General features: G+C 44.8%; 1 protein-coding gene across 1 annotated transcript in view; it reads left to right on the plus strand.

The window, feature by feature from the left end:
- ninj1 (ninjurin 1) overlaps positions 1–27168 on the plus strand; it is a 46525-nt gene extending 19357 nt beyond the window's left edge. The window contains exons 2-4 of the mRNA XM_041191886.1: positions 11552–11777; positions 16269–16445; positions 26253–27168. Of these exons, the coding sequence (XP_041047820.1) occupies positions 11552–11777; positions 16269–16429 (387 nt within the window). The 3' untranslated portion in view covers positions 16430–16445; positions 26253–27168. The remainder of the gene's footprint in view (positions 1–11551; positions 11778–16268; positions 16446–26252) is intronic.
- The last annotated feature ends 278 nt before the right edge of the window (positions 27169–27446 follow it).

The raw sequence follows: 27446 nt of genomic DNA on the forward strand, positions 1-27446 counted from the left end.
TAGGAATAAACGGGTCTTTTTCCCAATGGCAAGCAGTGACTAGTGGGATACCGCAGGGATCGGTGCTGGGACCCAAGCTATTCACAATATATAAATGATTTAGATGAGGGAACTAAATGTAATATCTCCAACTTTGCAGATGACACAAAGCTGGGTGGGAGGGTGAGCTGTGAGGAGGATGCAGAGATGCTTCAGTGTGATTTGGACAAGCTGAGTGAGTGGGCAAATGCATGGCAGATGCAGAATATTGTGGATAAATGTGAGGTTATCCACTTTGGTAGCAAAAATAGGAAGGCAGATTATTATCTGAATGGCTATAAATTGAGAGAGGGGAATGTACAACGAGAACTGGGTGTCCTCGTACACCAGTCGCTTGAAGGTAAGCATGCAGGTGCAGTGGGCGGTAAAGAAGGCAAATGGTATGTTGGCCTTCATAGCGAGAGGATTTGAGTACAGGAGCAGGGATGTCTTACTGCAATTATACAGGATCTTGGTGAGACCACACCTGGAATATTGTGTGCAGTTTTGGTCTCCTTATCTGAGGGAGGATGTTCTTGCTACAGAGGGAGTGCAGCGAAGGTTTACCAGACTGATTTCTGGGATGGCGGGGCTGACATAAGAGTAGAGATTAAGTCGGTTAGGATTATATTCGCTGAAGTTCAGAAGAATGAGGGGGGATCTCATAGAAACCTATAAAATTCTAACAGGAGTAGACAGGATAGATGCAGGAAGGATGTTCCCGATGGTGGGGGAGTCCAGAACCAGGGGTCACAGTCTGAGGATATGGGGTAGACCATTTAGGACTGAGATGAGGAGAAATTTTTTCACCCAGAGAGTGGTGAGCCTGTGGAATTCACTACCACAGACAGTAGTTGAGGCCAAAACATTGTGGGAAGAATTTTTCCGTCAGCGAGTTGGGGGCAGGGCCCGTTCACTGACGCAAAAATGATGTGGGATGATGTCGGGGGAAACACCTGATGTCATCCTGCCTCATTTTAATTTTCAGGAAGGCGGGAGCACAGCGCGATCAGCTGTCCACCCGCCGACCTGTCAATGGCCAATTGAGGTCATTGACAGGGTAGTTAAATCAATTAAACAACCTGCCCGTCCAACCTTAAGGCTGGCAGGCAGGCCAGGAGCCCCAGCAGGCTTCTGATACATGAAACCTCATCCACCGGAGGGTTGAGGTTTCATGTCGGTTTTAAAAATCTTTAATAAAGTTTTTGTGATATTTATTAACATGTCCCATTGTCGCATGAGGGGGACATGTTAATGAATTTTTTATTGTTCTTTTTTTAAAGTTTCAAGAACTTTCAGTGATCTCCCTGAGGCAGCACTTAGTCTCAGGGAGATGTGCGCTCTTTCACGCGAAAGACCGCACTCTTGCATTTGGGGAATCCGCCACCCCCCCCCCCCCCCCCCACCGTTCGCACAGGAAGCGCATAGCGCTTCCCGTTGGGCAGCCCGCTGGGCAGGTCTTAATTGGCCTGCCCACTTAAAATGGCGGCGGGGCCCATTTCGGCGGCTGGGATTGGCTGCCTGCCCACCACCGAATCGGTTGGGCCCGCCCGCCCGTCAAGGGTAAAATTCTGCCCTGTATGTTTTCAAGAAGGAGTTAGCTCTTGGGATGAAAGGGATCAAAGGATATGGGGGGAAAGTGGGAGCAGGCTATTGAGTTGGATGATCAGCCATGATCATAATGAATGGCGGAGCAGGCTCGAAGGGCCGAATGGCCTACTCCTGCTCCCATTTTCTATGTAAGGCCTTCTCTCTCTACTTGCTTTAAGGATCATACATGAGCTGGTTGTCTGAACCAATTTCCTAGTGATGTAGACACTAACTGCTCTAATTAGCACGAATTGGTAAACCCACTTGATAACTGCTTTGGGAAATTAAACTGCCAGAAAGTGCAGAAAGGTATACTCTTATTGTTGGGCATTGCATCTAATTACTTTTGTGCTTTATTCAACACGTTTTTGGCTCTTGTTAATTGATAAAGACTAATATTTTATATTTTGTAAATATATATATAAAAAAGAGAAATGAAAACCTAACCTGCATTAGCCAGAGGGTGCATCCCATTCGGAGCATTTTAAAAGCAGATTGTGCTGATGGAAATTCAGGTCTCAAGAATTAGCTTTGGAATTTAAATCTTTTTGCTTTGCACATTCCTGTTCTTTAGAACTCTGAATGCCCTTCCCCTTTTACCAATGGAGCCTTTTATATAGGACAGGAAGTTATGGGAAATCAAGTTTTTTTTATTTGTCCGTGGGATATGGGGTTTGCCGACAAGCATTTATTGCCCAACCCTCATTGCCCTTGAAGGTCGTGGCGAGCCACCTTCTTGGACTGCTGCGGTTCATGTAGTGTAGATATAACCACAATGCTGTTGGGAAGGGAGTTTCAGGATTTTGACCCAGTGATAATGAAGGCAATAGAGTTCCAAATCATGATGGTATGTGACTGAAGGGGAACATGCAGGTAGTGGTGTTCCCACAGTACTTAGTTACGTGTGTCCAAAGCAGTAAATTCAGTAATGCCAACAGGTAGAGTGTAGAGAAGTCACAGCACGTCCATTAACATTTTGAGAACCATAGAAACATTGACCAGAATTTTTAGTTCGGTGGGTTGGCACACACCCGACCCAACTGAGCATGAAGTGACACACATTGACGTCAGCGTATAGTCACGCGATAGTTCAGTTGGCAGGAGCACGCTGGAGCCAGCAGTGCGCCAGCCGAAAATTAAAAGGCCGATTAAGGCCATTAAATTATCAATTATTTTGAACTTTTCGTTGCCTTTTCAACCTAATGGTTGGCAGGCAGGCGAAAAAGCCAAGCAGCCTTTGCATTTTTTTTGGAAACCTCTTCCATGGGAGGGATGAGGTTTCCAAAAGCAAATACCAATGAAATGAAAACTTTAATTTTTAATTAAAAACATGTACCTGCTCATGTGACAGAGTCACGTGAAGTGACGTGTTTTATTAAATTTTTCTAATGTTTAATAACGTTTTCAATATTTTCTTCTTCTCCCTGAGGCAGCTCCGAGCCTCAGATTATTCAGCGCTCTTTTGCGCGCATGTGTGAAATTCATGCTAGGCCAGCTGACACTCCTCTCCCCGCCTCGTCCGCACAAGCAGCACTCGGTGTTGCCGCTTGCATATCACGCTGGGCAGGCCTTAATTGGTCTGCCAGCGTGAAATCGCAGTGTGCTGTGGATCGCGGCTTCCCAACTGCCCCTGCTGATCCCGCACCCCAAGGGCAAAATTCTGCCCATGAAGTTTTTCTGTCAAACAATCCATTAGATTAATTCTGTGCAGTTGTCTTATAAACTAGAAGAGGAAGCATCAACAAAGCTGAACATTTTCTTTTTTTCTTCTGTGACCAGAAGCATTTAATTCGTATTTAGTGCTGTTGGTTTCGGAGCTGTGGGATATTTTGGACTGCCTCTAACTCTTGAGTGAGGATTAAGGGATTTTAAAAAACAAAGTAATTCTGACTAAAGACTGTCCATGATAAAGTGTCAGCATAGACTCACTACGGTCATTAACTGAACAGGCTGCTGTATCATCATGCAATACATTGGCTGTCATTTCACTGGAATAACAGTTTCTATTTGTGGCTTTAGTGGCGCTATTCCTGAAGTTAAATTTAAATCAACAACTTGGATAAACTTCTGTGTTTGTCCTGTGGCCGGATAAGATAACCTCAGTCACCAATAAGGACTTCCCACTTGTGTCAGTTTTTCCATAGCTAGGTTTCAACACACAAGTTTTGTTAAGGAAACAGTCACCCAAAACAGTTTTCACTTTCATCAAAATTTTGTTCGACAATCCACATTGTGTATTTTGTACATTTTGTTTAAAGTGATTTGCAAAAGAAGCAGACATGACGTGAGAAAACTTTGTCACACAGCGAGTGGTTCGGGTCTGGAATGAACTGCCTGGAAATGTGGTGGAGCAGGTTTAAAAGAGGCATTCAAGAGGGCATTAAATGATTATTTCTATTCAAACAATGTACATGGTACAGGGAAAAGGCAGGACAATGGTACTAGGTCATAATGCTCATTTGGAGAGCCGGTGCAGACACAATAGGCTGAATGGCTTCCTTCTATGCCATTAAAATTCTGTGATCCTTTATTAGTAAGGAGTGGGTTTGTTGTAAGCCCATATTTGTATTTCTTCTCTTACTCCTATTTGTCCTCTTCCCCATGAATTTTCATACTACTGTACCTAGATTTCTTTTTCTTCTTCCTTTCCACATCTACCTTATTTGCTTCATTAGGGAAGTGAGACTGTCTAGCCCGAATTAACTGTCCACTATATGACATGGTCCCTACTTTCTCAGGCCAAGACATGAAAACTCATGCCCAATAAATGGTGGGGTGGAAATAAGTTGAAACTGGAAGTTGAACTCCTTCCAATAACCTGGCATTTAATTGTAAAACCAATAATATTAGAAATTTATTTGTATAGAAAATTACATGGACTTGGATGCATTATACCAAGTGGCCTGAATGCTTGGCAGTTTGTGCAGTATACTTATTTGTATGGTTTTTATTTTGGACTTCAAATGAAATATGTGGATCCTGAATGGGAGCTTTGAAGAGGCACAAGTCTCGGTGGAATTTCTGTTTGGCTCCTTGAGACATCTAGTGCTCAAGTTTAAGGAGAGGGTATTACTGAATGTCATTGACAAAGTGAAAGGTGCAGTCAATTTTTTTTTACAAATTGCATAAATCCTCAATTCAGGTGAATGTGTCTTCTTGCGAGTTAGAATGGAGCATCCTCAAGCTCTGCTAATGCACAGGGTTTAATGCAAGGAACTGCAATGCAAATTCGGTATCCTCTGATAGTCACCATACGCTGTTAAGGGAGAAGCTCAGTAAGAGGGGTGAATAGCTGTACTTTTCTATTTTTGTAGCAATTCACATTTGGAAGCCTAGTGAAGATGCAAAACAGGGACATTTCTACATAAAATAACTAGAGTTGAAGTAGAAGATGGGTACTCGTACCAAATTTCAAAATGGAGGCCAGAAAATATGTCATATATAGAATGTGCCAAATTAGTTGGGATTTAGAGACTTTGAAGCAATTTTTGTTGTGAGCACAAGGCTAAAGTGGGGTCAGAAAGTTTAAGCTATAAAACTGGGATCAGGACTGGAAATTCCCACCCGAAATCAACGGACCTTTAACTGGTCTGTCAAATTTTCTGTGCCACTCGCGACAATTCCTTTTGCAGTGGGATCGGAAAATCCCGGCCAAGGTTTGCAATATCATTATTTAAATGAAGAGCAGTGATGCGTACGCATAAGAAATGTTCACACTGTCCATCTGAATAGTGAAAAATATCCAGTAAATCTAAAATGTAGTGTCAACAAGTTTCCTGCCCTTAGGTAAAAGCACAGATGCAAGCTGCACGTGAGAGATTGTGACAGATGTCCATGTATCAACATTCTGCATTTTAAGAATCTCAGAATATGGAGAAGAATGTATTTAATTTCAGGCCCTTTCTAGAGCTACTGTGGTATTTCTGAACCAGTTATTGGCAAACACTTTCAAATGCTGAACGGTTTAACAAAAACAGTCAATATAAACATTTAAATTAGTCCTTTAACTATAGTTAGGAACATTTTAACAAGAGTATTACATTGGGTTAATCTGCCAAAATTGCCCAAATATTAACCTGATCTATATAAATATTTGCATAAACTGCATTTCCACTGCAGTGTTTCAAACAGCCAAACCTTCAATCATCACACAATGTGCTCTAAAGGATTCTCAATATTTCCTGACCTCAAACTAGAACCCTCCAGCATTGTTTTCTCTTGACTTATAAACAAAGTATTTCCTAAAAAAACTTTTTCTTCTACCAAGAACATTTCCAACATCTCTTGAGCCTAAGCGTGCAGAGACTGTTAGGCACTCAGTAAGATTATTGATTCAACATTTGTATTTTGGCATAAAAATGTTGGATGCATTTGATTTGACATTTTGGTGATAGAAATGTTGCCATATTTAGTTTAGTATGAAGTATGAAGTGTTATTAAATAGAGGGGTAGTCAACCAGTCACAACAGTAACTCATGGTTAAGTAAGTTAAAAACAGAAAAATCCTTGATTTAAAAATAGAAAATTCTAGAAATATTCAGCAGGTCAGGCAGCATCTGTGGAGAGAGAAACAGTGTGAACGTTTCAGGTCAATGACCTTTCACATCTTACAATAGTATTATTTAAATTGTTCCTTGTTTATGAATCAACAGAGTTTCTGCAGCCATGTTTAAAAGCTACACTTCATGTACTATTAGAGCAAAGCAATTTTAGTAATTATAATATTAATTAAAATAATTCCCAGTTACAGAAAAATAAAGAAACAATGTAGTTATGTGTGGTTTACATGCCGAAAAACAAAAATAAAAACAAGTTAATATAAAGTTCTCATTTCTAGGTACAAAGGATTTAATTATAACATTTAGATTAATTGGAAACATTTCAGTTCAAAAGCTAAATATCCTAGTCTTACAAAAATGAAGGGATTAAGCCATTCTCTATAACTCCTGACATATCCTAACAGTACGAATCATTTTCCTATGACATTGCTCACAGGTAGTGAAGACCAACTGTAGTCTTCAGATGAAGCGGTAATTAGAATGGGGAATAATTGGACTACAGAGGACAAATGTAATTTCATCTCCATTTTAAAGTCACACAGTGTATGTCTATTTTCGTATTAATTTTGATTCTTGATTACAGTATTTTTAGGCACTTTGGGAAGCAGAGTAGTGGGATCTGATTGCTTGACAAATTACCATCAGTTTTGCAATTTTGGATCATAAGAGTTTTTCCACAGTATAGATGGAGGAGAGATGCAAAGCTGAAGTGTCACTGAACCACTACCAGTGGGTGGATATAATTACATTGTGACAAGTTTGCATTAGGCAGTTTCCATTATAAAATGTGGAATTATAATGGAGAGGATTGACATGAATTTATGAAAATAGGAATTAAGGGCAGAATTTTTCCATTGGCATGCGGGGGCGGGCCCTGTACATCTGTTCTTAAAATGACGTGCGGTGAGGTCAGGCGAGCGTCCCGATGTCACTGCGCACCATCGCGATATTTCGTTGGGCAGGCACGCCATGAAATCCAATGCGCACCGGCCATTAATTAACGGGCCATTTCAGGCCCTTGACTCATCAATCAACGCAGATTTTTCAGCACCTGTGCAATCTTCAGGTCAGTGCAATGGGCAGGCGGGTAGGAAACATCTGTATAAACCTCATCCATGGGCAGGATAAGAGGGCTCACTGGGGTCGCGAGTGTGCACTGTCAAGTATTTATTTCTCAAAGTTATTGAAACTTGCCTGTAGGATCTGCAATACTTCAAAACACATACCAGCTGCTTTGTCTGGACTCTTAACCTTCAGGTCAGCACTCTGCAGTGGGTAATCTTTTCTGGGCCTGCAGGTTTCAGGAAACCTTCCCTTAGCCTGGGAATGGGAGCTGATCTGTCCACTGGAGGCAGCTCCTCTGAGGAGGAAGGGAGGGCTCGAAGGAGGAGGAGGCCAGGAGTGCACATTCAGCCTCCAGGGGAGCCACCTTTGGGAGGACAGGTGCAGGCACAAGGGGGGCAGAGCCAAGAGGTGGACCAAGGCGGATGGGGCCACAGAAGACGCCGCTATCCTGCTGCCAGGGTTTACAGGCGGCGAAGCAGCTACCTCAATATGTCTGAGGTGCAGTGCCAAAGGAGGCTCCGTCTCTCAAGGGAGACAGTCAACACTATCTGTCAGATGATTGGCCCTGAGATCTCCGCTAACTGTGTGGGTGGACACCCCATGCCAGTGGCTCTAAGGGTCACAGCTGCCCTCAACTTCTATGCCTCTGGCTCCTTCCAGGGCTCAGTGGGTGATCTTTGAGATGTCTCCCAATCAGCTGTCCACACTTGTGTCAAGCAGGTTACAGAAGCTCTGTTCAGGTGTGCATTGACCTTCATCCACTTCCATTGGGACCAGGCAAGTCAGACACAGTGAGCCAGAGGTTTTGTGGCCATTGCTGGGTTCCCCTGTGTCCAGGGTGCAATAGACTGTACACATGTGGCCATCAAGGTGCCAGCAGGTGAGCCCGGTGCCTTCATTAACAGGCAGGGCTTCCACTCCATGAACGTGCAGATAGTGTGTGATCACAGGATGCTGATTCTACAAGTCTGTGCAAGGTACCCAGGCAGCTCCCACGACGCCTACATCCTCAGACACTCCCAGGTACCGGGACTCTTCAGTGCTTAAGCCTGGCTGGATGGATGGCTGCTGGGTGACAAGGGCTATCCCCTCAGAGGGTGGCTCCTGACGCCTCTCTGCCACCCAAGAACAGAGGCTGAGCAGCGGTACAATAGGAGCCACGCCTCCACAAGGGCTGTGGTGGAGAGAGCCATCAATGCTTGGACCGTTCAGAGGGCACACTCCAGTACCCCCCAGATCGTGTATTGCTGAAGTGGTTGCATGCTGCACTCTCCATAATCGTGCGCTGGAAAGGGGGGACGCAGTGGACGATGAAGATGTTGACGCAGTGGCTGCAGCTGCACACGATGAGTCCAGCAGTGAGTCCAAGGATGAGCAGGCACAGGGAAATGCTGAGGGGGTAGACATTGACTCGGGCAAACTGCAGGGAGGCAGGGACACCCAGGAAGCTTTATTCCAACGAGCCTTCAGCTCACATGCCACAGATGGACCATCAGGACAAGCCTGGGCTGTTGTCTCGATACTCGACACCTAAGTGCAAAATCTGGAACAGTCACTAAAGCTGAATGTCCAACAAAGCACTTATTACACTTTTGGAAACACATGCAGAAGAAAAGAGGTACCCACAGTCATGGTGACATATCTGAATTTAATATGCCAACCAAACAAACTTATGCAAAAGAAAAGACAATAGTGTTACAAATCAGAACAAATCATAAGGACCTCATCTCGGGCCAACACAAAAGCACCAGTGAAAAACCCGTCGTGTGCCAAAGGTGCCTTATGTTTACGTCTTTGTGCTGCCCCATCGCTTGGAGTGGCATCTGAGACAGCCTGCTGACCCTGCTGTCCTGTTGGCCTTGATGACCTTGGCAGTCGTCCTCTGGCCCATGGAGCCTGTGCTGGCCCCGCCTGGGAGGGAGCTGCCAGTTCCACAGCTGGCATCTCCCCAGTCGTCGCAGCCTCACCCGATGCAACGATCACTAGGAGAGGGACAGAGGAGCTGCCGCCCTCATCCGGAGCACCCTGAGAGGTGCCCACAGAGACAATAGGCACCTGCTGCGCTGGAACTCCCTGCTCACAGTGGATGGATGGGCACCGAGCTGGGAAACATGATGCCAAGACCCTCTCCCACACTGACACTGACCGGCTGAGGCCAATACTGATGTGAGGGCTTGCTGGTCAGAGCGCAACCCCACGAGAAAAGCCATTCTCTCCATAGAGGATGCAGAGCGCTCGGACATGTGGCTCATTGTTTCAGCAATCGTCCACGTAGACTCCTCCACCACGGAGACCAAGCCAAGCATAGCCTCATGTGTCTCCCCTAGATGGTCTCTCACACTCGGTCATGTTTCCTGCACCTGCTGCATCGCGGACGACTCCAGGGGCACATCAGCAGGCACCGACTGAGCATGAGCCTGTTCCCCTGCAGTCCTCCCACTGCTGGTGCCATGGGCACTCTCTGTCTCTGCCAGCTTGTCCAGTGACTGTGAAGTGCCCTCACCACTGTGCCCTGGGACACTAGCTAATGTTCAAATTCCCACCGAGGTGCTAGTAACTGCGCTGGTGCCTGACTGGCAGAGATGGTGTGACGCTGGTGAGACTTCAGGTGTGAGAGGGGGCCTCTGCTGCTCCTCCTCCCGGCCCTGCTCCGATGATACTGAAAGGAAGAACAAGGACAGTGGATCAGTTAACATGGCGACGATGACAAAATTCATCCCTGTCCCCCGGATCATTATGCGCTCATCCTTCCATAAACAATGGTCAAACCATATTGCAAAATTAAATCAATTAACATCCAGCACTGCCATGCTTGTTGGGAGAACAATGCTGACCTCACTGTTGGGCATAAATACCTGGCTGTGGCACCCCAGCCTCATCGACATCAGTGGACCTGGGTGCATGGCGCCTCTCCAAATCCAGGGCCTCCTCCTCGAAGTGGCTAAGAATGGCGATCTGCACCTGGTCGCCACCAGTCCTCACACGCTCTGCCGTGTTATGAGTATCCTTCTCCTGAAAATGAGAGACGAGCATTGATTAGTAGAAATAGAACATGGACTCTCTTCACACACGGCCCACCCCAACCTGAGCACACCCGCTGCCGCCCACCCACTCCCGCTATGCACGGGAGTCATGAAGTACGCTGGGCTGGCCTTAATTGGCCTGCCCGTATAAACGGTCGGCGTCAACCCGATCAGGAGTGGCTCCACTCCACCCCCCCCCCCCCCCCCCCCCAAACCCCAAAGCCAACCAGAAAATTCAGCCCTAAGATTTTTGAGAGGAAGTGTACACAGATGTGAGGTTTTCTGAGGAGAATTTTCTGCATGTTGGGTGGGCCGGTCGGGAGCAGCTGTGGGCGGGAGTGGAGCCGATTGCCACCCGCGATCAGCTGTGCGCCACCCAGCATGACGCACGGCTGGTCGTGCTCAGCGCTACCTGTGCAGGGGGAGGAGGGAGAGTCGGGGCCTGCGCGAAAAAGCGCAGAAATCTCCCTGAGGCAGCTCCGTGCCTCAGGGAGATTAAGTGCATAATAAAAGGTTTTTATATAATAAAGTTAAAAATTATTTAAACATGTCCTGTCATGTGGCAGTGTCCCATGAGCTGGGACATGTTTGTGAATTGTGCAAAAATTAATTCATCATTTTATAAAACCTTCAGGAAACCTCATGAGTTTTCCTGAAAATCGCAATGGTTGCTTGGGCTCTTCACCTGCCCGCCGACCTTAAGGTTGGACAGGCGGTGTTGCTAACAACTTTAATTTTTTTTTAATGGCCTTAATAGGTCGTTGACAGTTTGGCGGGTGCGCAGCCGCCTCTGGCGCACGCCCGCCAAACATATCTAAATGACGCCGGGCCGCACCCCCGATGTCACCACGCGTCATTTTACGCATCGACATGTCAGGCCCGCCCTGCATGCAGATGTCAAAATTCTGGCCTCTGAAATATTTGTGGATGTGTGCAGGTGTCAAATTCTGTTTGATGTTCTGTGAAGCACCTTTGGGCATTTCACTACTTTAAAGGCGCTATATAAATGCAAGTTGTTGTTACTGTCTTACTGATATGTGCAATTTGTCAATTCGGATTAATAAGAATTGCTTTAGCAAATCATTTATAACTTAAAATGTAAGGAGCCCTCAGTGTCCATTACACACATTCTAACCACTGTTGAAGAACGTTCAGCAGAGAAAAGCTTTACCAGGCTACGCTTGTAATAAAGAACTAGTCAGACTTTTGAGAATTATAGTCAAACAGCATGAAGTTTAACGTTTTACCTGTTCTACAAAACCTAATGTTGTTCTCAACATGTTTTTCACACAACAGAATCTGCGTGGGGGACGAAGACAGTCCATCAACTTTAATCACTATGCCAACAAGAAGAGTGCCGCAGAAAGCATGCTGGATGTTGCCTTGTTGATGGCCAATGCATCCCAGCTCAAAGCAGTGGTTGATCAAGGGTCTGCCTTCAACTACTATGTGCCACTCATCATTCTCATTAGCATATCACTCATATTTCAGATAATAGTGGGCATCTTATTGATATTCATTGGTGAGTTAAATGCTGTGTCACATTAAGATGATTGCGTTTTGAATGAAAGGTCCAACTGTCTGTTATTAGTACTCCATATATGTTCCTAGTTTATCAGTTTACAGTATGGGATAATAGTGCACGAGAATTTGCAGAAGGAAAATTTGTGAAATAAATGCTTTTAAAACCTTTGAAAAATAAGGGACACAGCATTTTTACAAAGAATTTCCAGTTGAACATTTATTTGATTACAACTTTGTATAAATTTGCATGTTTTTGAAGAAAAAACATTTTCATTGCTATGCTGTGGAATTCTAATGCATTCTAGGAGCCAATGAAACCCAAATTTTCAACCCCTCTCAATTTTTCTTCTTTCCCTTACTGGGGCAAAGTTCTACAGGTAGTGGCCGCCTTCTGCCACATCATCTGAGCTTTACCTTAGCAGTAATATTGCTGCTTCTCTGTCAGAAGGTAAGGGCTTCAAACTCCACTCCTGACGATGGCTGGCAAGTGGAGCGCACAGCTCTGGCTCTGAATCCTGCGTTGACATTGAGAGGAATGCTGGTGCAGTTGCCCTCCCTCCCCACTCCCACCCACTGTATGAGTTGTGGGAGCCCATAAAACCTTTCTGCAGTGCAGGACTAACCGCTCTATCGCCGGGTCGGAAAAGATGGTTATGACCGTAGGAGAGGCTTTCAAGTCGTAGTTTGTCAGTCAGTGAATCCTTCCACTTATAACATTCTTCAAGCAGAGAGCACAAGGATACAAAAATGATCCAAGTGACTGTGATGTGAGCAACTGGCAAGCAATTTGAACACTGAGGGCATCATCAAGAGCCATGCCTGATCAGTCCACATTCTCCTCCACCAACATCTTTCTCGGTAATTCGGAGCGGGAATCCTGCCTGAGTTGTTTCCCTTTCCAACCCATGTGTGCTGAGGCTATTCACTGGACCCTAGCTGATATCAACTAGGAATTAAACTTGGCATTTTGTGGGCTGCAGAGCTTGTAGCCCATCACTCACTCAGCCATCAGGAGAAACCTAAATTCTGTTGGAGTGGGAGCTGAATAATTGCAGTTTTCATTGATGGTGGTTGCATGGTGGAGTTAAAAAGTTTAAAAAACATTAAATTAATTGCTGTTTGGCAATATTAAGTGCTGTATTGTGAATTTTGTCAGTATGAAAGGCATAATTATTCTATTCCGAACCATCTGAAAGCAAAGACTTGCCAATATGGATGAATTAGCAGTTATAAAAACCACCAGCGCACCCGCCGCCTGCACTATACTCAAGCACTTGCTGTATTACAAGAAAAACATGGGAAAATATAGGCCTGTAACTTCAAAGCTCCCCAGAGTCAGATTTGGGGGGTACCCAAGATGCACTGGGAAATCCCTCTGGGAAGTTCCCAGGTAAAGGTTTGCACGGCAATTGCCCAGAAGTGCACACTTTCTCTGGACACTTGCGCTACGCCGGGGACGATCTGAAAATGCAGCTTAAATCACAAACCTCGGATGGTCTGCCAGGGTTTACCTATCGGTACTTGGAAAAAGTTAGAAGAATTGAAATCACTTCTAACTTCTGAGTAACTATTGTAAAGACCCAGCCCGACCCCACGGGACTCCCCTGACCTCCAACACCCCCAACCCCCCTGACATCTGAACCCCAAACCCCTGACCTCCAAATTCCCGACCTACAACAACCCCCAGCTCCCTGACCTCCAACATCCCCACCCCTCAGACTTCGGCCGGACCTCTGACCCACGCCCCCCCCACCCAAGACTGTTCCCGGACACCCCACCCCGCCACTCAAAGCCTACCAAATTACCTTAGACACTTACATTCCCCTGGCCTGTCAATTTTCCTGGCTCTTTTATCTTACCTGCTTTACAGCAGCAAGGGCCATTAAAAAGGGGGCATGGCATCCTTGACTTCACTGGAGCTACACTTGGCTGGGGCCTGCGAGGAGACTTTCGATGCAGGCCCCAAGCAGCTCCACCGATCAAAATTGTCAGTGTAATTTTCAAAGGCAGGTAAGTAGGTATCTATTTCTTCTAATTCCTGTGGGCCAGCACTTTCCAACGCTAATCGGAAGTTATGGCCCATAATGTTCACTTGCACCTATATCGTTTCCTATACCATAATGTCTGCATGGTTTCAATCTGTTTAGGGGACCACTCCACAGTGTTGATGCCACATCAATAAGGCTCTACCGTTGTGTTCTGTCTGCTACGAGGCCATGGTAAATTTATTGCTAATGAAGTAAACAAAATACCACGGTTCCAGAGATTAGAACTCGGAGCCAAACACATGGCGTCGCTTTATTCCTGATCTCAGCTGTGGTCTGGGCAGTCACTGAGTGGGTGTTATTTTCAGAGATAACAGCAACGCAGTGCAAACCTGCTCAAACCTGCGATTCTGGGGGAAGCTTGCCCATATTGGAATTTTAACAGTGAGCCATCAATCGTTTGCAACTTGAATGACCGTATTGAGATATAAAGTCCACTTCACCTTATGAAATTATCCCAACCACCTTTTGGACCTAAAAGCAGGACTTAACTGTGAAGGGTCAAACTACGCTCCAAGGAGCTTCAGCCTAAAAAAAACGTCATGCTGTTAAAACTATTTGTAAGTTACGATAGTTAAACCTTTAAACTCCTTCCCTGGTATTTTATAAATTATGTATATAATGTATATAAGTTAAGTTCTTACTGAGAACAGGACAGTCTTTAAGCAAAAGCAGTACGGTAGCTCCACATTACTATTTCTCTATCACATTTACCTGATCCAGTGTTGCATGTTTCCAGCACTAGTTTGTGTTTTGCTGTTATTGGCTCCCTTTTCTGTGGTGAATTTACAAGTTTAATCAGGGCATTGGGCATAGGAATGAGTGTAACTCCTGTGAGGTTTGATCACATCATTTGACAATTAATGTCATGTGATTATTTTTCATACTGAGGAGCAACGCACACAGTATTGATCACATAATGATGTGACAGACCTTCATTTCTGACCATTGAGCCTATTGGCCCAGAATAGCATGTTTGAGCTTGCACTGTGTTGCTGTTGTCCCTGAAAACAACACCCACTCTGTGACTCCCCAGACCACAGCTGAGATCAGGAATAAAGCGACGCCTTGTGTTTGGTTCCTAGTTCTAATCTCTGGAATTTTGTTTACTTCATTAGCATTAAAATTTACTGTGGCCTCATAGCAGACTGAACACAACAGCAGAGCCTTATTGGTGTAGCACCAACACTGTGGAGTGGTCCCCTAACCAGTTGAACCAGCACAGACATTTTCTATTTTTGTTTCAGACATTTTGGGTGTTTTTTTTATTCATTCATGGGATGTGGGCATCACTGGCTGTGCCAGTATTTATTGCCTATCCCTAATTGCCCTTGAAGGTGGTCATGAGCTGCCTTCTTAAACCACTGCAGTCCCTGTGGTGTAAGTACATCCACAGTGCTGTTAGGGAGGGAGTTCTAGGATTTTGACCCAGTGACAGTGAAGGAGTGGCAATGTATTTCCAAGTCAGGATGGTAGGTGGTTTAGAGGGGAACTTCTGGGTGATGATCCCATGTTTCTGCTGCCCTTGTCCTTCGAGATGGTAGCGGTCATGGGTTTGGAAGGTGCTGTCTGCAGAGCCTGAGTGAGTTCCTGCAATGCACCTTGTAGATGGTGCTCACTGCTGCCACTGTGTGTTGGTAGTGGAGGGAGTAAATGTTTGTGAGTGGGATGCCAATCAAATGGGCTGCTTTGTCCTGGATGGTGTCAAGCTTCTTGAGTGGTGTTGGAATCATCCAGGCAAGTGGAGTGTATTCCATCGCACTCCTGACTTGTGCCTTGTAGATGGTGGACAGGATTTGGGGAGTCAGGAGGTGAGTAACTCGTCGTATGACTCCTAGCCTCTGACCTGCTCTTGTAGCCACAGTATTTATATGGCTAGTCCAGTTCAGTTTCTGGCCAGTTCCTAGTAAAGGAACTATGCATGTGCCTAGGGTGCATGTGAACATTATATTTTCCCATCTTTTTCTTGTAATACATCTGAAAGGTAGTAATGCAATCAAGGACAGGTAGCTCTGATTGATTAGAGGCTCTTCCTGTGTTGGTATTAAGTGAAATGTGCATTTTGAAGGCTTTCATTTTATTTTGGCACCATATAGTTATTGCAACTAGACTTTCGATCACAGGAAATGCTTACAGCATGACAAAACTGTCTCTTAAAATAAATATGCAGTGGAAAGTCCCTAGTAGTTTTATGTCTGTGAGCAGTCTTTGTCAACACTGTAATCCAGTCAGTCTTGAAGTGTCAACTCGGCTCTTAATGTTCAGATTTAATGCCATAATTTGAATTGCAATTTGAAAATTGCATGGGAGGCACTTGATGATCATAAAGTATGGTAATGGCATTTGTAAGGTTTGATGTTTTTGTCTAGCCGTTATTATTTAATGATGAATGTCGAGTTTTTCAATTGCAATTACTCAATTATAGTTCTTACTCTCCTTTTCAGTCAAGTATGATCTGAATGACCCCAGGAAGCACACCAAGCTCGATATTCTCAACAACATTGCCACAGGCCTAGTTTTCATAATCGTCATTGTGAATATTTTCATCACAGCATTTGGAGTACAGCGGCCTCAATCTCACCAAACAGTTCCACAGCACCTTTAGCAACATGTAAAATAAGGTAGGTCCACCATCCAGCCCACTTTCATGTTGAATACAGAGCCTATTGAAATAGTTGGTATCCGTCTGGATGTATAAAGTTAAAGCAATTACCAGATAATCTCTAGAATATTACCCAAACCACATGCAAATTGGCACAGGAATAAACAGATTAGGGAGCTGAACACGTGGCTGAAGGAGTGGTGTGGGAAAGAGGGGGTTCCATTTCATTGGACACTGGCAGCAGGACTGGGACAGGAAGGAACTGTACTGATGTGAAGGGCTCCAACTGAACAGGGCTGGGGCAAGGGTTCGAGTGGAAGGGATGGTCACAAGGATTTCAAACTAGTAAGTGGGGGAAGGGGCCCAGGTAGAAAAGGTAACATGGATAATAGGTTGAAAACAATGAAAAAGAGTAGAGTAACATTAGAAATTGCTAGGCATTGCAGATGAAAGGAAAGCTAAAACATATAAAGTAATTAAACCAAGCCAGGAGAGAGAAATTGGAAGAAAGTGAGTAAAACATTAGAACAGGAGGACAGGTTAGGGTGTGTGGCCCAAATAAGCATTCTCAGGAAGGAACAAACTGATTGAATTGCAGGCACAAACTCAACTTGGAGGCCGTGACACGTTCGCCATTACTGACACAAGGTTGCTAGGTGACCAAACCTGGGAACTAAATGTAGCAGATTTTAAGGTTCACAGGAAAGATAGGGAATAGTATAGAGGGGAAAAGTAGCCTTAAAGATTCAGGGTGGAATTTCGCCAGATTTGCACTAGTTGTAGTAGCGGGCAGGTAAAACGATGTTTTACCCGTCGGCTGCGATGGCGGTTTTCACGCCATATCGTCCCAAACTCGCCTCTATTTATGCATTCCTGGGAAACATGCCATTTCCATGGCTGGTAGGCTCTCATTCACCCTCCTGCCATCATCATGCTGGCTGCCATGTTTAAAAGGCAGCCGCCAGCACACTGCTCATCACTACCAGCTCACCACTGCTGCCCAGCAAAGGAAAAAGACCCCGGTCCCTGGTTTAATGACAGGTCTCTCAAGTGGCTGGTGGATGCCGTGGGGGACCCGCCAGGATGTCCTGTACCCACCTCTGGCCGCAGGATGGGCAGCAATGTGACCAATCTGGCTTGGGAAGTGGTGGCAGTGGTGCTCAGCGCCAACGCCCTTCAGGAGAGGACAGCCACCCAGTGCTGCAAGAGGATGAATGATGATCTCAGTTCCGCACTCTTCTCATCACTCTCAACTCTCACACACAAACCCATCACACGTCTACAGGAATCTCACTCACTGCCAGTTCAAGGGACATCACCATTCACTCGCACTCACCTTCATTGTCCTCATCCCATCCACGGGACCATTCACTACCTGCACAGGCCTGACAGGTGTCCTGCTTACACTTTCTCCGTCTCTCTCCATGCAGGATAAGCTGGCACATGACAAGAAACAGAAGTCATGTGCAGATTGGTGGCAGAATGCCTGAAATCAAGGTCCTTATGGACTTTGAAAAGAGAGTCATCTAGCTGGCCAGTGACAATCTGGACCATTCCTATGCTGATGGTGAGATCGGTGGTGCTTTACCAAGTGAGGATCCAACAGTGCAACATCCATCAGACAACCAAGCTGTGAGTGATGTGTCCTCTTTCACAGGCCGTTGCCTTGCACTAATTATCTCTCCTTACTTTCTCAGGCACATCTGCCAAACAGCCGACAGAGTCCATGACCCAAGGCCTCCAATCAAGCTCCAAAGAAACCTCCAAAGGGAAAATTAAAGGCACCCCCTCAAAGGTCTGTTACAACACTCACCCACACAATCAACCAGTGCAGAGACACACCCTTGGTGTGACCTAACTTTAGAAAAGACATAGGATCACAACCTGGTGAGCGCATCACACTGTCTGATCCAAGCAGGCAGCGGCAGGGACCTCCCAGGCCCCTGGTATTCGGAGGATTGCTGGAGGTCAGAAATTTGCTGAGTCCAATTTGGATGATGAATCTCTGGACTCGGTCATGTCACAGTTGCTGGAGCTGCAAAGACAAGCTCAGGAACATCAGGAAGGGATGTCCACTGCACTCCTCAGATTGCAAGGCACAATGGAGGAGTCCATCCACCCTCAGGCTGAGGTGATAGCGCCGGCATGCCAACACACCGAGGTCAACACTGGTAGGATGACAGCCGCCAGGGAGAACTTGGAGACGCCACTCCTGCATTGCTGCGTGGGCTCTACTCTATCGCTGATGCCATAGTTGGCCTACAACAGTGTTGTGCAAGAGGGGGCAGTGCAGCTCGGTCTCACTCCAGCTACCCCTTCCCCTCAAGGAGTCAGCCAGGGGCCCTCGGGCACCCATAGGGAGGAGGATCAGCAGGTGCACACTCCAGGACCATCCACCCAGGTGACTTGGAGTGTCCAGCCCATCCGAATCCCCTCTTCCTGTGACCTCTACAGCGCCAGCTTCACAGGCCAAGGAAGGAGAGTGCCACTGCCACATAGCAGGACCCCGAAAGCAGGCATCTATAGACCCTGGGTGTCACTAGGCACTGACCAGCCATGGCTCGCTATCGCTTCTGGGAAGCGTGTGCGGGAGCCCTTGCTGCCCTTCTTCATGAGGTTGCTGCTCCTGCCTTTGCGCGGCCAGGTGCCTCAGTCACTCTCTCCTCCGTGTTCTTCACTCTGTGGGCCATCAGGCATACAACTTGGTCACCAAGCTCCATACTGCAGATGTGGTCCTCCTGCAGCATAAAAGAGAGAAAGAGACGTGGTTATCATAGCTGTACTTAGCGCCTTTCCTGGCCCTGTGTGACTGCCCCTTAACAATTCCCAGAGAGTGCTGGCCACCCCTCGGATGGCCACAGATGAGTGCACTGCATGGCTGCCCTGTCAGCCGGCGACAGGGGGAGACAGCTCCTAATTGGGATGCTGAGATTGCAAAGGGCTGTGAGCACCTCCAGCAGTGACTGCTATGTGGCCAGCGTTGGTGAGGAGATTGTACAACGTGTGCAGTCCAACTGCCCCGCTGTCCAATAAAGTGGCATGGACTCGCAGTCTGTGCCAGGCAGGGTGGGGCCGGCGGGATGTGGGGGCTAAGATATGGGGCACTTGGTAGCACTTTGGTGCCTGCGCGTTGCTTGTGTGGGTGAGCAGGATTGGAGCCCGGCCGCAATCATATCACTCTGGCTGTGCCTGATCTGTCTCAGTTGCAGGGGAATGGTCAGTTTATACAGGTGTCCCTACTGCATGGCCACTCCCCTCACTTACCCTGCCCCCCCCCAACCTCGATTTCTTGTGCGTAGGATCCAACGTCAGGGCAGCAGTTGCCCCCCCCACCCCCCAGCTCCCCAAACAACAGCAACAGTCACCTCCGAGGCTGAGCAGCTGTTGCCCCCATGCAACCACCCCCACCCCCCCCCCCGACAACAGTCGCCTTTGTTACAGGGCAACAACCCCCCAAAAGCACTCACCTCTGAGGAAGGGCAGCACTTCACCCAGGCCCCCCTGGTGTCCCTGAGATCTGCAAAGTAGGCAGTGACCCTGGCGAGCTCTGCAGAACGCTGCTGCTCACTCGCCTTCAGTTCCCCCAAAGTGAAGGCTACCAAGTACACGTCGCCTGTGTGCTGTTGTGAAACACATCGACGTGCTTTCCCACCGACGTGGATGGACGATCCAGCAGGGTCCAAGAGCCTGGCGAGATGGCATTTTAATGATATGCTGATGTATTAGAATGAGCTCCCCGATGACCATTGGTGGGAAATGTGGCCTGCCGTCGGAGGGCTGAGCGGAAGATCGCGACCTGCCTTCCCACCATTGTGAAATCGATCGCGCCATATTGTCCGTGCACGCCACCCATCGTGCCCGCTGCCAGCAGGCACAGAAAATTCCACCCTAAATGAAATCACTTCCATGGTAAGAGAGAATATAATAATACGTAAGCAGGCAGTGAAGACTTTATGGGTAGAATTAAGAAATGGAAAAATGATTTAAGACTGTAGCAGGAGTTGTGTATATGCCCCCTGTGAAGTGGCAGCTTATATAAACGCTGAGATTAGATAAACATGGAGCAAAGGCAGAGTGATTTTAATGGGTAATTTTCAGATAGATTGGGATAAAAAGACCAGCACATCAAATCAACAGAAGGGCCCTGCAGCACCCCCCACTCCCAAAACAAACACTCCCCATGCCTCATCATGCCCCCAAGCATGGAAGGCACTTGAAATGAGAATACATAATGAGGCTTGGCTGAGAGCCCACCATTAGCCTGTTGAAACATCTGAGTCCCAGGGAAAACATTGCTTGGTTGACAGCCCTGGCTCTCTGATCTCTTGTCAAATTCACAATGTTTGTTTACACAATGTTAAGAGGTTTCTAGTGCCTGCAGTTTCTATTATCGATACAGTAAAGAGTCTGGATAATAGACATTTCTAAAGTAATGAATGAATCATTTTTTTATACACATCTTATTGTCTCTACGGGGTTCATTGGTTCTATAGTGTATAATGGGTGAATGGGCACGGAAATGCTGTAACTTGGCATAGGAGCATGAGGGGCCATGGGGGTGGGTGCAGGGCATAGCTTGGCATAGGGGCATGAGGAGGACCTTTTGAACTCTACTTTTAAAAGGTCCTTTCATGCTCACAACTTCTCCAAAGGGTTGTGAACCATGACTCTTTAAAAACCTGGCCCAACTTCATGAAAATTGCAGAGGAGTAGGACATGCCCATCCCCACAATGGAGCCGGAATGTCAGGTATGGGATTGTGACCCGAATCAGTCCACACCCTTAAATGGTACATCTGAAAATCGCCTAGCTCTGCAACAGGGCTGGGAATCGGAACCCACCTGCCATTTTTAAAGGCCTCTGGAGTTATCCCAACTTGGTGAAAATCTGGGCCACTATGGCCTAAAATTACAAAGGAAATAGGCTATTTCAGATTTTGCAATATTAGTAACATTATAGTAATGTTTAGACATCAGCCTAATGGTCTGTGAACATTTTTCTAATAAGGATCATAATTTGATCAAGTTCAACATAGTTTTTGGAAGAGAGAAACATGAGAGAGGTACAAAGATTTTAGATTTAGATAAGACTGACTTCAATGAGATGAGACAGATTGTTTTCAGTGAGCTGGGCAAATCTGTCAATGGGTAAAATTACAGATGATCAGGAGGAGGTATTAAAAAAAGAATTTAGCATGATATAGAACCAATTTATACCCTATAAATTCTACTTGCCAAAAAATGCAGCATGGACAACAAAAGAGGCAAGAGAAAATATAAAACTTAAGACATCCAAAAATACAAATTAAAACACAGATTCTGGTGAAATGGGGAAGAGCAACAAGAAAGGAATATGAAAAGGGCTTTTTAAAATTGATTCATGATATGTGGGTGTTACTGGCTGGGCCAGCATTTATTGTCCATCCCTAATTGCCCTAGCTCAGAGGGCATTTAAGAGTCAACCACTGTGGGTCCGGAGTCACATGTAGGCCAGACCAGGTAAGGACAGCAGATTTCCTTCCCTAAAGGATATTAGTGAACCAGATAGGTTTTTACAAAAATTAGCTTGCAAGGGAGATTTCACAATTATATTCAGAAAAAGAGGGTGGTCAGAAACACTGTGGGCCAATGTTGTCAATGATAACAAGGAAATGGCAGACATGCTGAGTAATTATTTAGCTTCAGCATTTACAGTATAGCAAAAGGTAGCTCGCCAGACATCCCAAAAAAATTAAATATTACAAGTGTGGAGTTTCATTCTTTCAGGTTTTGAATTTTTCAGGGAGATTTTAATTTTTTTTCCTCCTTCTGCCTCTCTTAATCTAATCCTTCTTCCCTTCTATTTCTCTTTTTTGTTTACAGTACCTAATTTGATACTAATTTACCCCCACTTTCTCAGTCCTACTGTTTATTTTCCAATCCTTCAGTCTCACTGGCTAAGGAAGTACCCTGTTGATTGCTCTACTCCAGGCTGCCCATTTCCTTCATGGTGCCATAATTAATTGCACTTTCAACAACCTTATGGGCAAATTGGTGGAAGGGCAAACAAAAAAATGACATAGGATTAGCTGCCCTGCTACAGCAAAATCTCGCCCAATTGCCTTGATAGTAAACCTCCTTACAATAGACAGTCAAATCCATGGGTGGAATTTAATGCCCTCTCCTGAGATGAGTTTGGAGATGGGAGCCATTTACTTGGGTGGGTGAGTGCCAGTTTGGGACCCTGCACCTTCCCACCTCTGCCCTGCCCTGCCTCATATTTGTGCAGTCAACATCAACTTTCAACTTGATCCATTAAAGCTGTTTGATTATAATAATGCATATTTTTAGCATCTGTTTTTTGACTTAATATTTGAAGATTGCATATCTTAATTGACAGTGCCTATCCAGGCATCCTTTGAAAAACAATTCACATTCATTGAAACATAACCAAAAGTATCTCATTCAAAATGTAATATCTTTGGACAAAATGAATTGCATGTCCGATTACAAAAATATCGTAATCTTTAAATATAAATTTATCTTTAGGCCATAAAGTTAGAGAACACATTATAGATTTCCTTTACATAGACCTGTAGTTTGTATCAGAAAATGGAATAACAGACAATCCATGTAAACTCACCATAAAGATAGTTGACACTCACGAAATTGCTTCAAAAAGGACCTGGATAAATGTCCATTTTCAATCAGGATTGGTGGTTTCGGCTTCAGTTTTATGATCACTATAAAGACCAATAACTTTGAAAAAGAGATCCGAACTTCTAGTTATTAGCTGAAAGAATGACACAAAATTTTACTCTTACTGTAACAAATAACTAAGAGCACTATTTTTATAGGCAACTTATACTTTAAACTACAGAGGAATGTTCCCCTTTTATACTTGTCACACATTGCATGCCTCATGGAATTAGTCATTCAGTCCACAGCTGCTCCCAGCTTCCAATGGGTTCCTGTATCCCCATTTTGCAAAGTAGCAACTTCGAGTGACCACCCAAGGCATCTAACTCAGTTTTCAGCCTTATATCCGCCACCCACAATAAAGCCTGTTCCAATGATTCTTCTTCCGCCGGCCATGCCAGGTCAAGTCTCCCGGAATCCTTAAATGGCTGCAGGATGTGTCTGTTAGACTAGAGATCACCTCCCTCCCGCATCGGGCTGTGGTAGCTGTCAGGCAGCCTTCAGAACAGGTCACATGAACCCCACCCCAATCATCCTTAATTTAAAGCCACAATCTCAGTATATAATAATCCTATAAAACTTATAATTAAAACAATAGTCATATCTGGAGATAATCACGTATGGTGTGGAACACCATGGCTCGACTCATCTTTAGAAGACAGGCCTAGGTAGGTCATAAGGATGGATAGGTACTCTGGAATATTGTTTTAATTATAGCCAACATTAATAATACAGTTGGTGTGCTTTGCTGCATTGTTCAAAGTAGCTGAAATATCTCAGTTTATGGCAATAGATATATTAATTTCAGATAATTCAAAATTAAGGAAGCTATCAACGCATAATTTATTTGTAAGGTTTACCCTCAACATTTCTGTATTTAGAATCAACCAGGCCCTCCCTTTGTTTGAGATCAGCTACTTTACAGTAAACCTCGTGATCACCTCTTTTCAGGGCAAAAGATCAAATTCCATAAATAGTGCTTGAGCTTGAAGAAATTACTTTAATACTGTGTTATGCTGAAGATGCAGGATAACGGCCTGGTTCTACATCTTTCTACAGTTGGCATAAAAAAGAATGTTGATTCCTAACCATGTGGAATAAAAACACCCATAACCGTTCTGATCTTACAGTAAAGATTCAAAAAGCAGCCCACAGCACCAAACACATTCAGAAGGATGAAGAACGTGACATGAAAATAATCCCTGTCTGTTGGACTGTTTAAAAAGGCAGAGATCCTTCAATTATATTGGCATTTGTCAAATTATTTAAAGACAAAGTTTTGCCAATAATATATCTTCAGAATAAAAACAACCAAATCAACATCACTGTGGGGTCTTGGCATTAATTCCAACTTCATCAAAACTGTTAAATCCACAAAATGATACGTGAATGTTCCCAATGGAAACCTCATCAATTAAGATTTGAAAGTTCACTGCAAGTTCACTATTTTTCATACTGAGGCTTAATCATATTGTTTCATTTCAGGCATAATATGAATTATCAGCATCTTGTTTGTGCTCCAGCATTTTAAGTGAAGTGCTTCATGGCCAGAATTTTGCGCTTGGTGCATGGGCATGCGCCCGAAATGCTCGAGCGTAAAAGGATGCACAATGATGTTGGGCAAGTGTCCCCGCACTTGTGTGATATTTCAGTCGGTGGGCATGTGCGGGAGTCAGCAGCACGCCTGCTGGCAATTAACAGCCCTATTAAGGCCATTAAAGAAATAATTAAATGCAATTTTGCACTGCCCGCCCAACTTTACAGTTGACGGGCAGGTGAATCAGCCGGGCGGCCATTGGATTGTTTTATGAAACCTCATCCACAGACGGGATAAGGTTTCCAACAGGAATTAAAAGTAAAATTAAAATGTTCAAATCGCATTTATAACACGTCCCTTCTCATGTGACAGAGTCACGAGGGGACATGTTTACCTTATTTTTGAAATCTTTATTTGTAATGTTTTAAATCTTCAGCTCCCTGAGGCAGCTCTGTGCCTTCAGGGAGCTTACAGTGCGCGCACCCACAAACTTCCGTGCTCCCCCTCCCCCCCACCCCGGCAGCGCTGCAATGGGCGATTCATTCTGGCTGCCCGTTGATTGGCCAGCCAGCATGAAATCGTGGTTGGGGCCCGATCACGGGCGGTAGTTGGTTTCGTGGCCGCTCCCGGGCCTATCCGCCGCCCGGTGAGGTAAAAATCCTGCCCCATGAGATTTCAGTTCAACAAAAGAGCTGGACACCAAACAGGAGATAAAGGAATTTTGGGGTTAGTGTAAGGGAGAGAATGAAAGGCGTGGGTAAAAGTTACATTTTAACGGAGGACTTTGAAGATACAAAGAGAAAGAGAAGTGTACAAAAATTGCAGCATTCCATCAGTGCTAGACTAGACTAAGTACTCACATTCTGGAGTTTTTGTTTTATTATCAGGGTGAGACATTTGCTGGCAGGGTCAGCATTTATTGTCCAACTCCTTTTGCTCTCAGGTGGTGGAGCCTGCTACAGCCCATGTGATAATGATGTTCCCACAATGCCGTCTGGTAGAAATCTACAGGATTTTGAGGACCTTGCGTGCCTGCATTACTGCGACCAGCCTTGTGTTATGCAAGGTCCATTTTAAAAAGTCACTAAAGTCATAATCTCCAAGCCTCAACCCTAGTCACTCCCCGCTAAAACAATCACCATCTCCAGTGTCACTGACTGATAGTGGATGGAATCATTTTTTCCTCCTTGTTCTCCAGGAAATAAATTCTGCTAACGCAAGGGGCGGAATTTTACGTTGATGGTATTTTACATTCCCCCGAAGTCAGTGGAGTTTTGAATGGCTCGCCACATTTCATGGCCCCTTCCCTGCCGTGATGGGCCTGTAAAATTCTACCCAGGATGCTGTTCTTGCCATACCAGACTTGGCCAAACCACAACTGCTAAAACACATCTTGTTTCCAGTCAGTTTAAGACAGGATCCAGAAATAGCATTTTAAGAATTGTTAATCTGCTATTTCTGATTGTGAAAGGAATTCCTTATGATTAACATTTGCTGGGCTGTTCTTAATGTAAAGAAGAAATCTGTAACAGGATGTCCATTTTGAACAATGTTGTGTTGGAATTAATCATTCTAATTGGGAACTCCCATTTGCTTTTTCCACATTTTCCAGCTCATAATGAACGACAGCCTGAACTACAAAGGAAACTGGAGATCACATGCATCACTGGCACAGTTACAATGTTAACAAGATAGCTTTTAGAAGGCAGGCCTCCTCATAAAATGGCTCTCTTAACATGTGACTCTCTGCTTGGAACAAAGCTGCCTTAATACAATTGATGAACAATATTGTGCATATCTGGAATAGGTGGCACATCTAAATTCAGCAAAAAATGTAATTGTTTTATTGCAAATGTTAAAAATTATAAAGAGAAACAAATGCACCTTAATAAGCAGATAAATTATTTTGAAATTAGAGCTTAGAAATACAAAAGCAGTTATGAAATAGACCAGAAATGATTATTTAATAATTCGATCAACTGACCAAAATATGGGCCATTTCAGTATAAACAAGTAAACCTAACACCAGATTGTTGCTACAAGATTAAAAGAATAAGAATGGATTGTTTCTATTTAACACAGAGCACACTTGGGGCATGCCTGCTTAAAGTGCAATTGCACAACCTGCATGCTTTTAAAACTGTTCTGTAATATAAAACATTTGAAATGTTGTATTTTAGAAATTTAAGCCCTTTTGGAAATGGGATAAAATGTTTTTTTTCAGAGCAATGTTGCTACATTTGTTCTCTAAAATATAGCTGTGCTTTTTTATCATGCTCGTTGTGTGTAACCTTGCACCCTTTACATATCTCTGAAATTCAACCATAAATCTCTGGATTCCCTGATCTCTTCTTTTGCTGTTATCATCATGTTTTGAGGGTTTTGTTTGAATTTAATCCTCAATTTGTTTCTTCCTCTGCATTGTACCTTTTAAGTTTCATTTTGCTTCTTTTCCCCATTTTACATTCTTACCCCTGTGTATATTTGCTTATATTTTTTGTTCAGGTTAAATTTCCTCCTGCTCTGGTCAGCACCTTTGTATGCTTTCTTTGTGTCTGTCCTGCTGCTCATCAATAGTCAGTGAACTCTGCAGAAAGTATGTGCATGGATATTGAGTGAGCATAGCATAGTTTAAGGCTTGACTTATACGAATGAATATATGAACTAGGAGCATGAGTAGGCCACTCGGCCTTTCAAGCCTGCTCCGCCATTCAATAAGATCATGGCTGCTCTGATTCTAACCTTCCGCCTACCCCCAATAACGTTTCACCCCATGTTAATCAAGAATCTATCTAGCACTGCCTTA

Source organism: Carcharodon carcharias, chromosome 7 (assembly GCF_017639515.1).
Source record: "Carcharodon carcharias isolate sCarCar2 chromosome 7, sCarCar2.pri, whole genome shotgun sequence".
NCBI lineage: Eukaryota > Metazoa > Chordata > Chondrichthyes > Lamniformes > Lamnidae > Carcharodon > Carcharodon carcharias.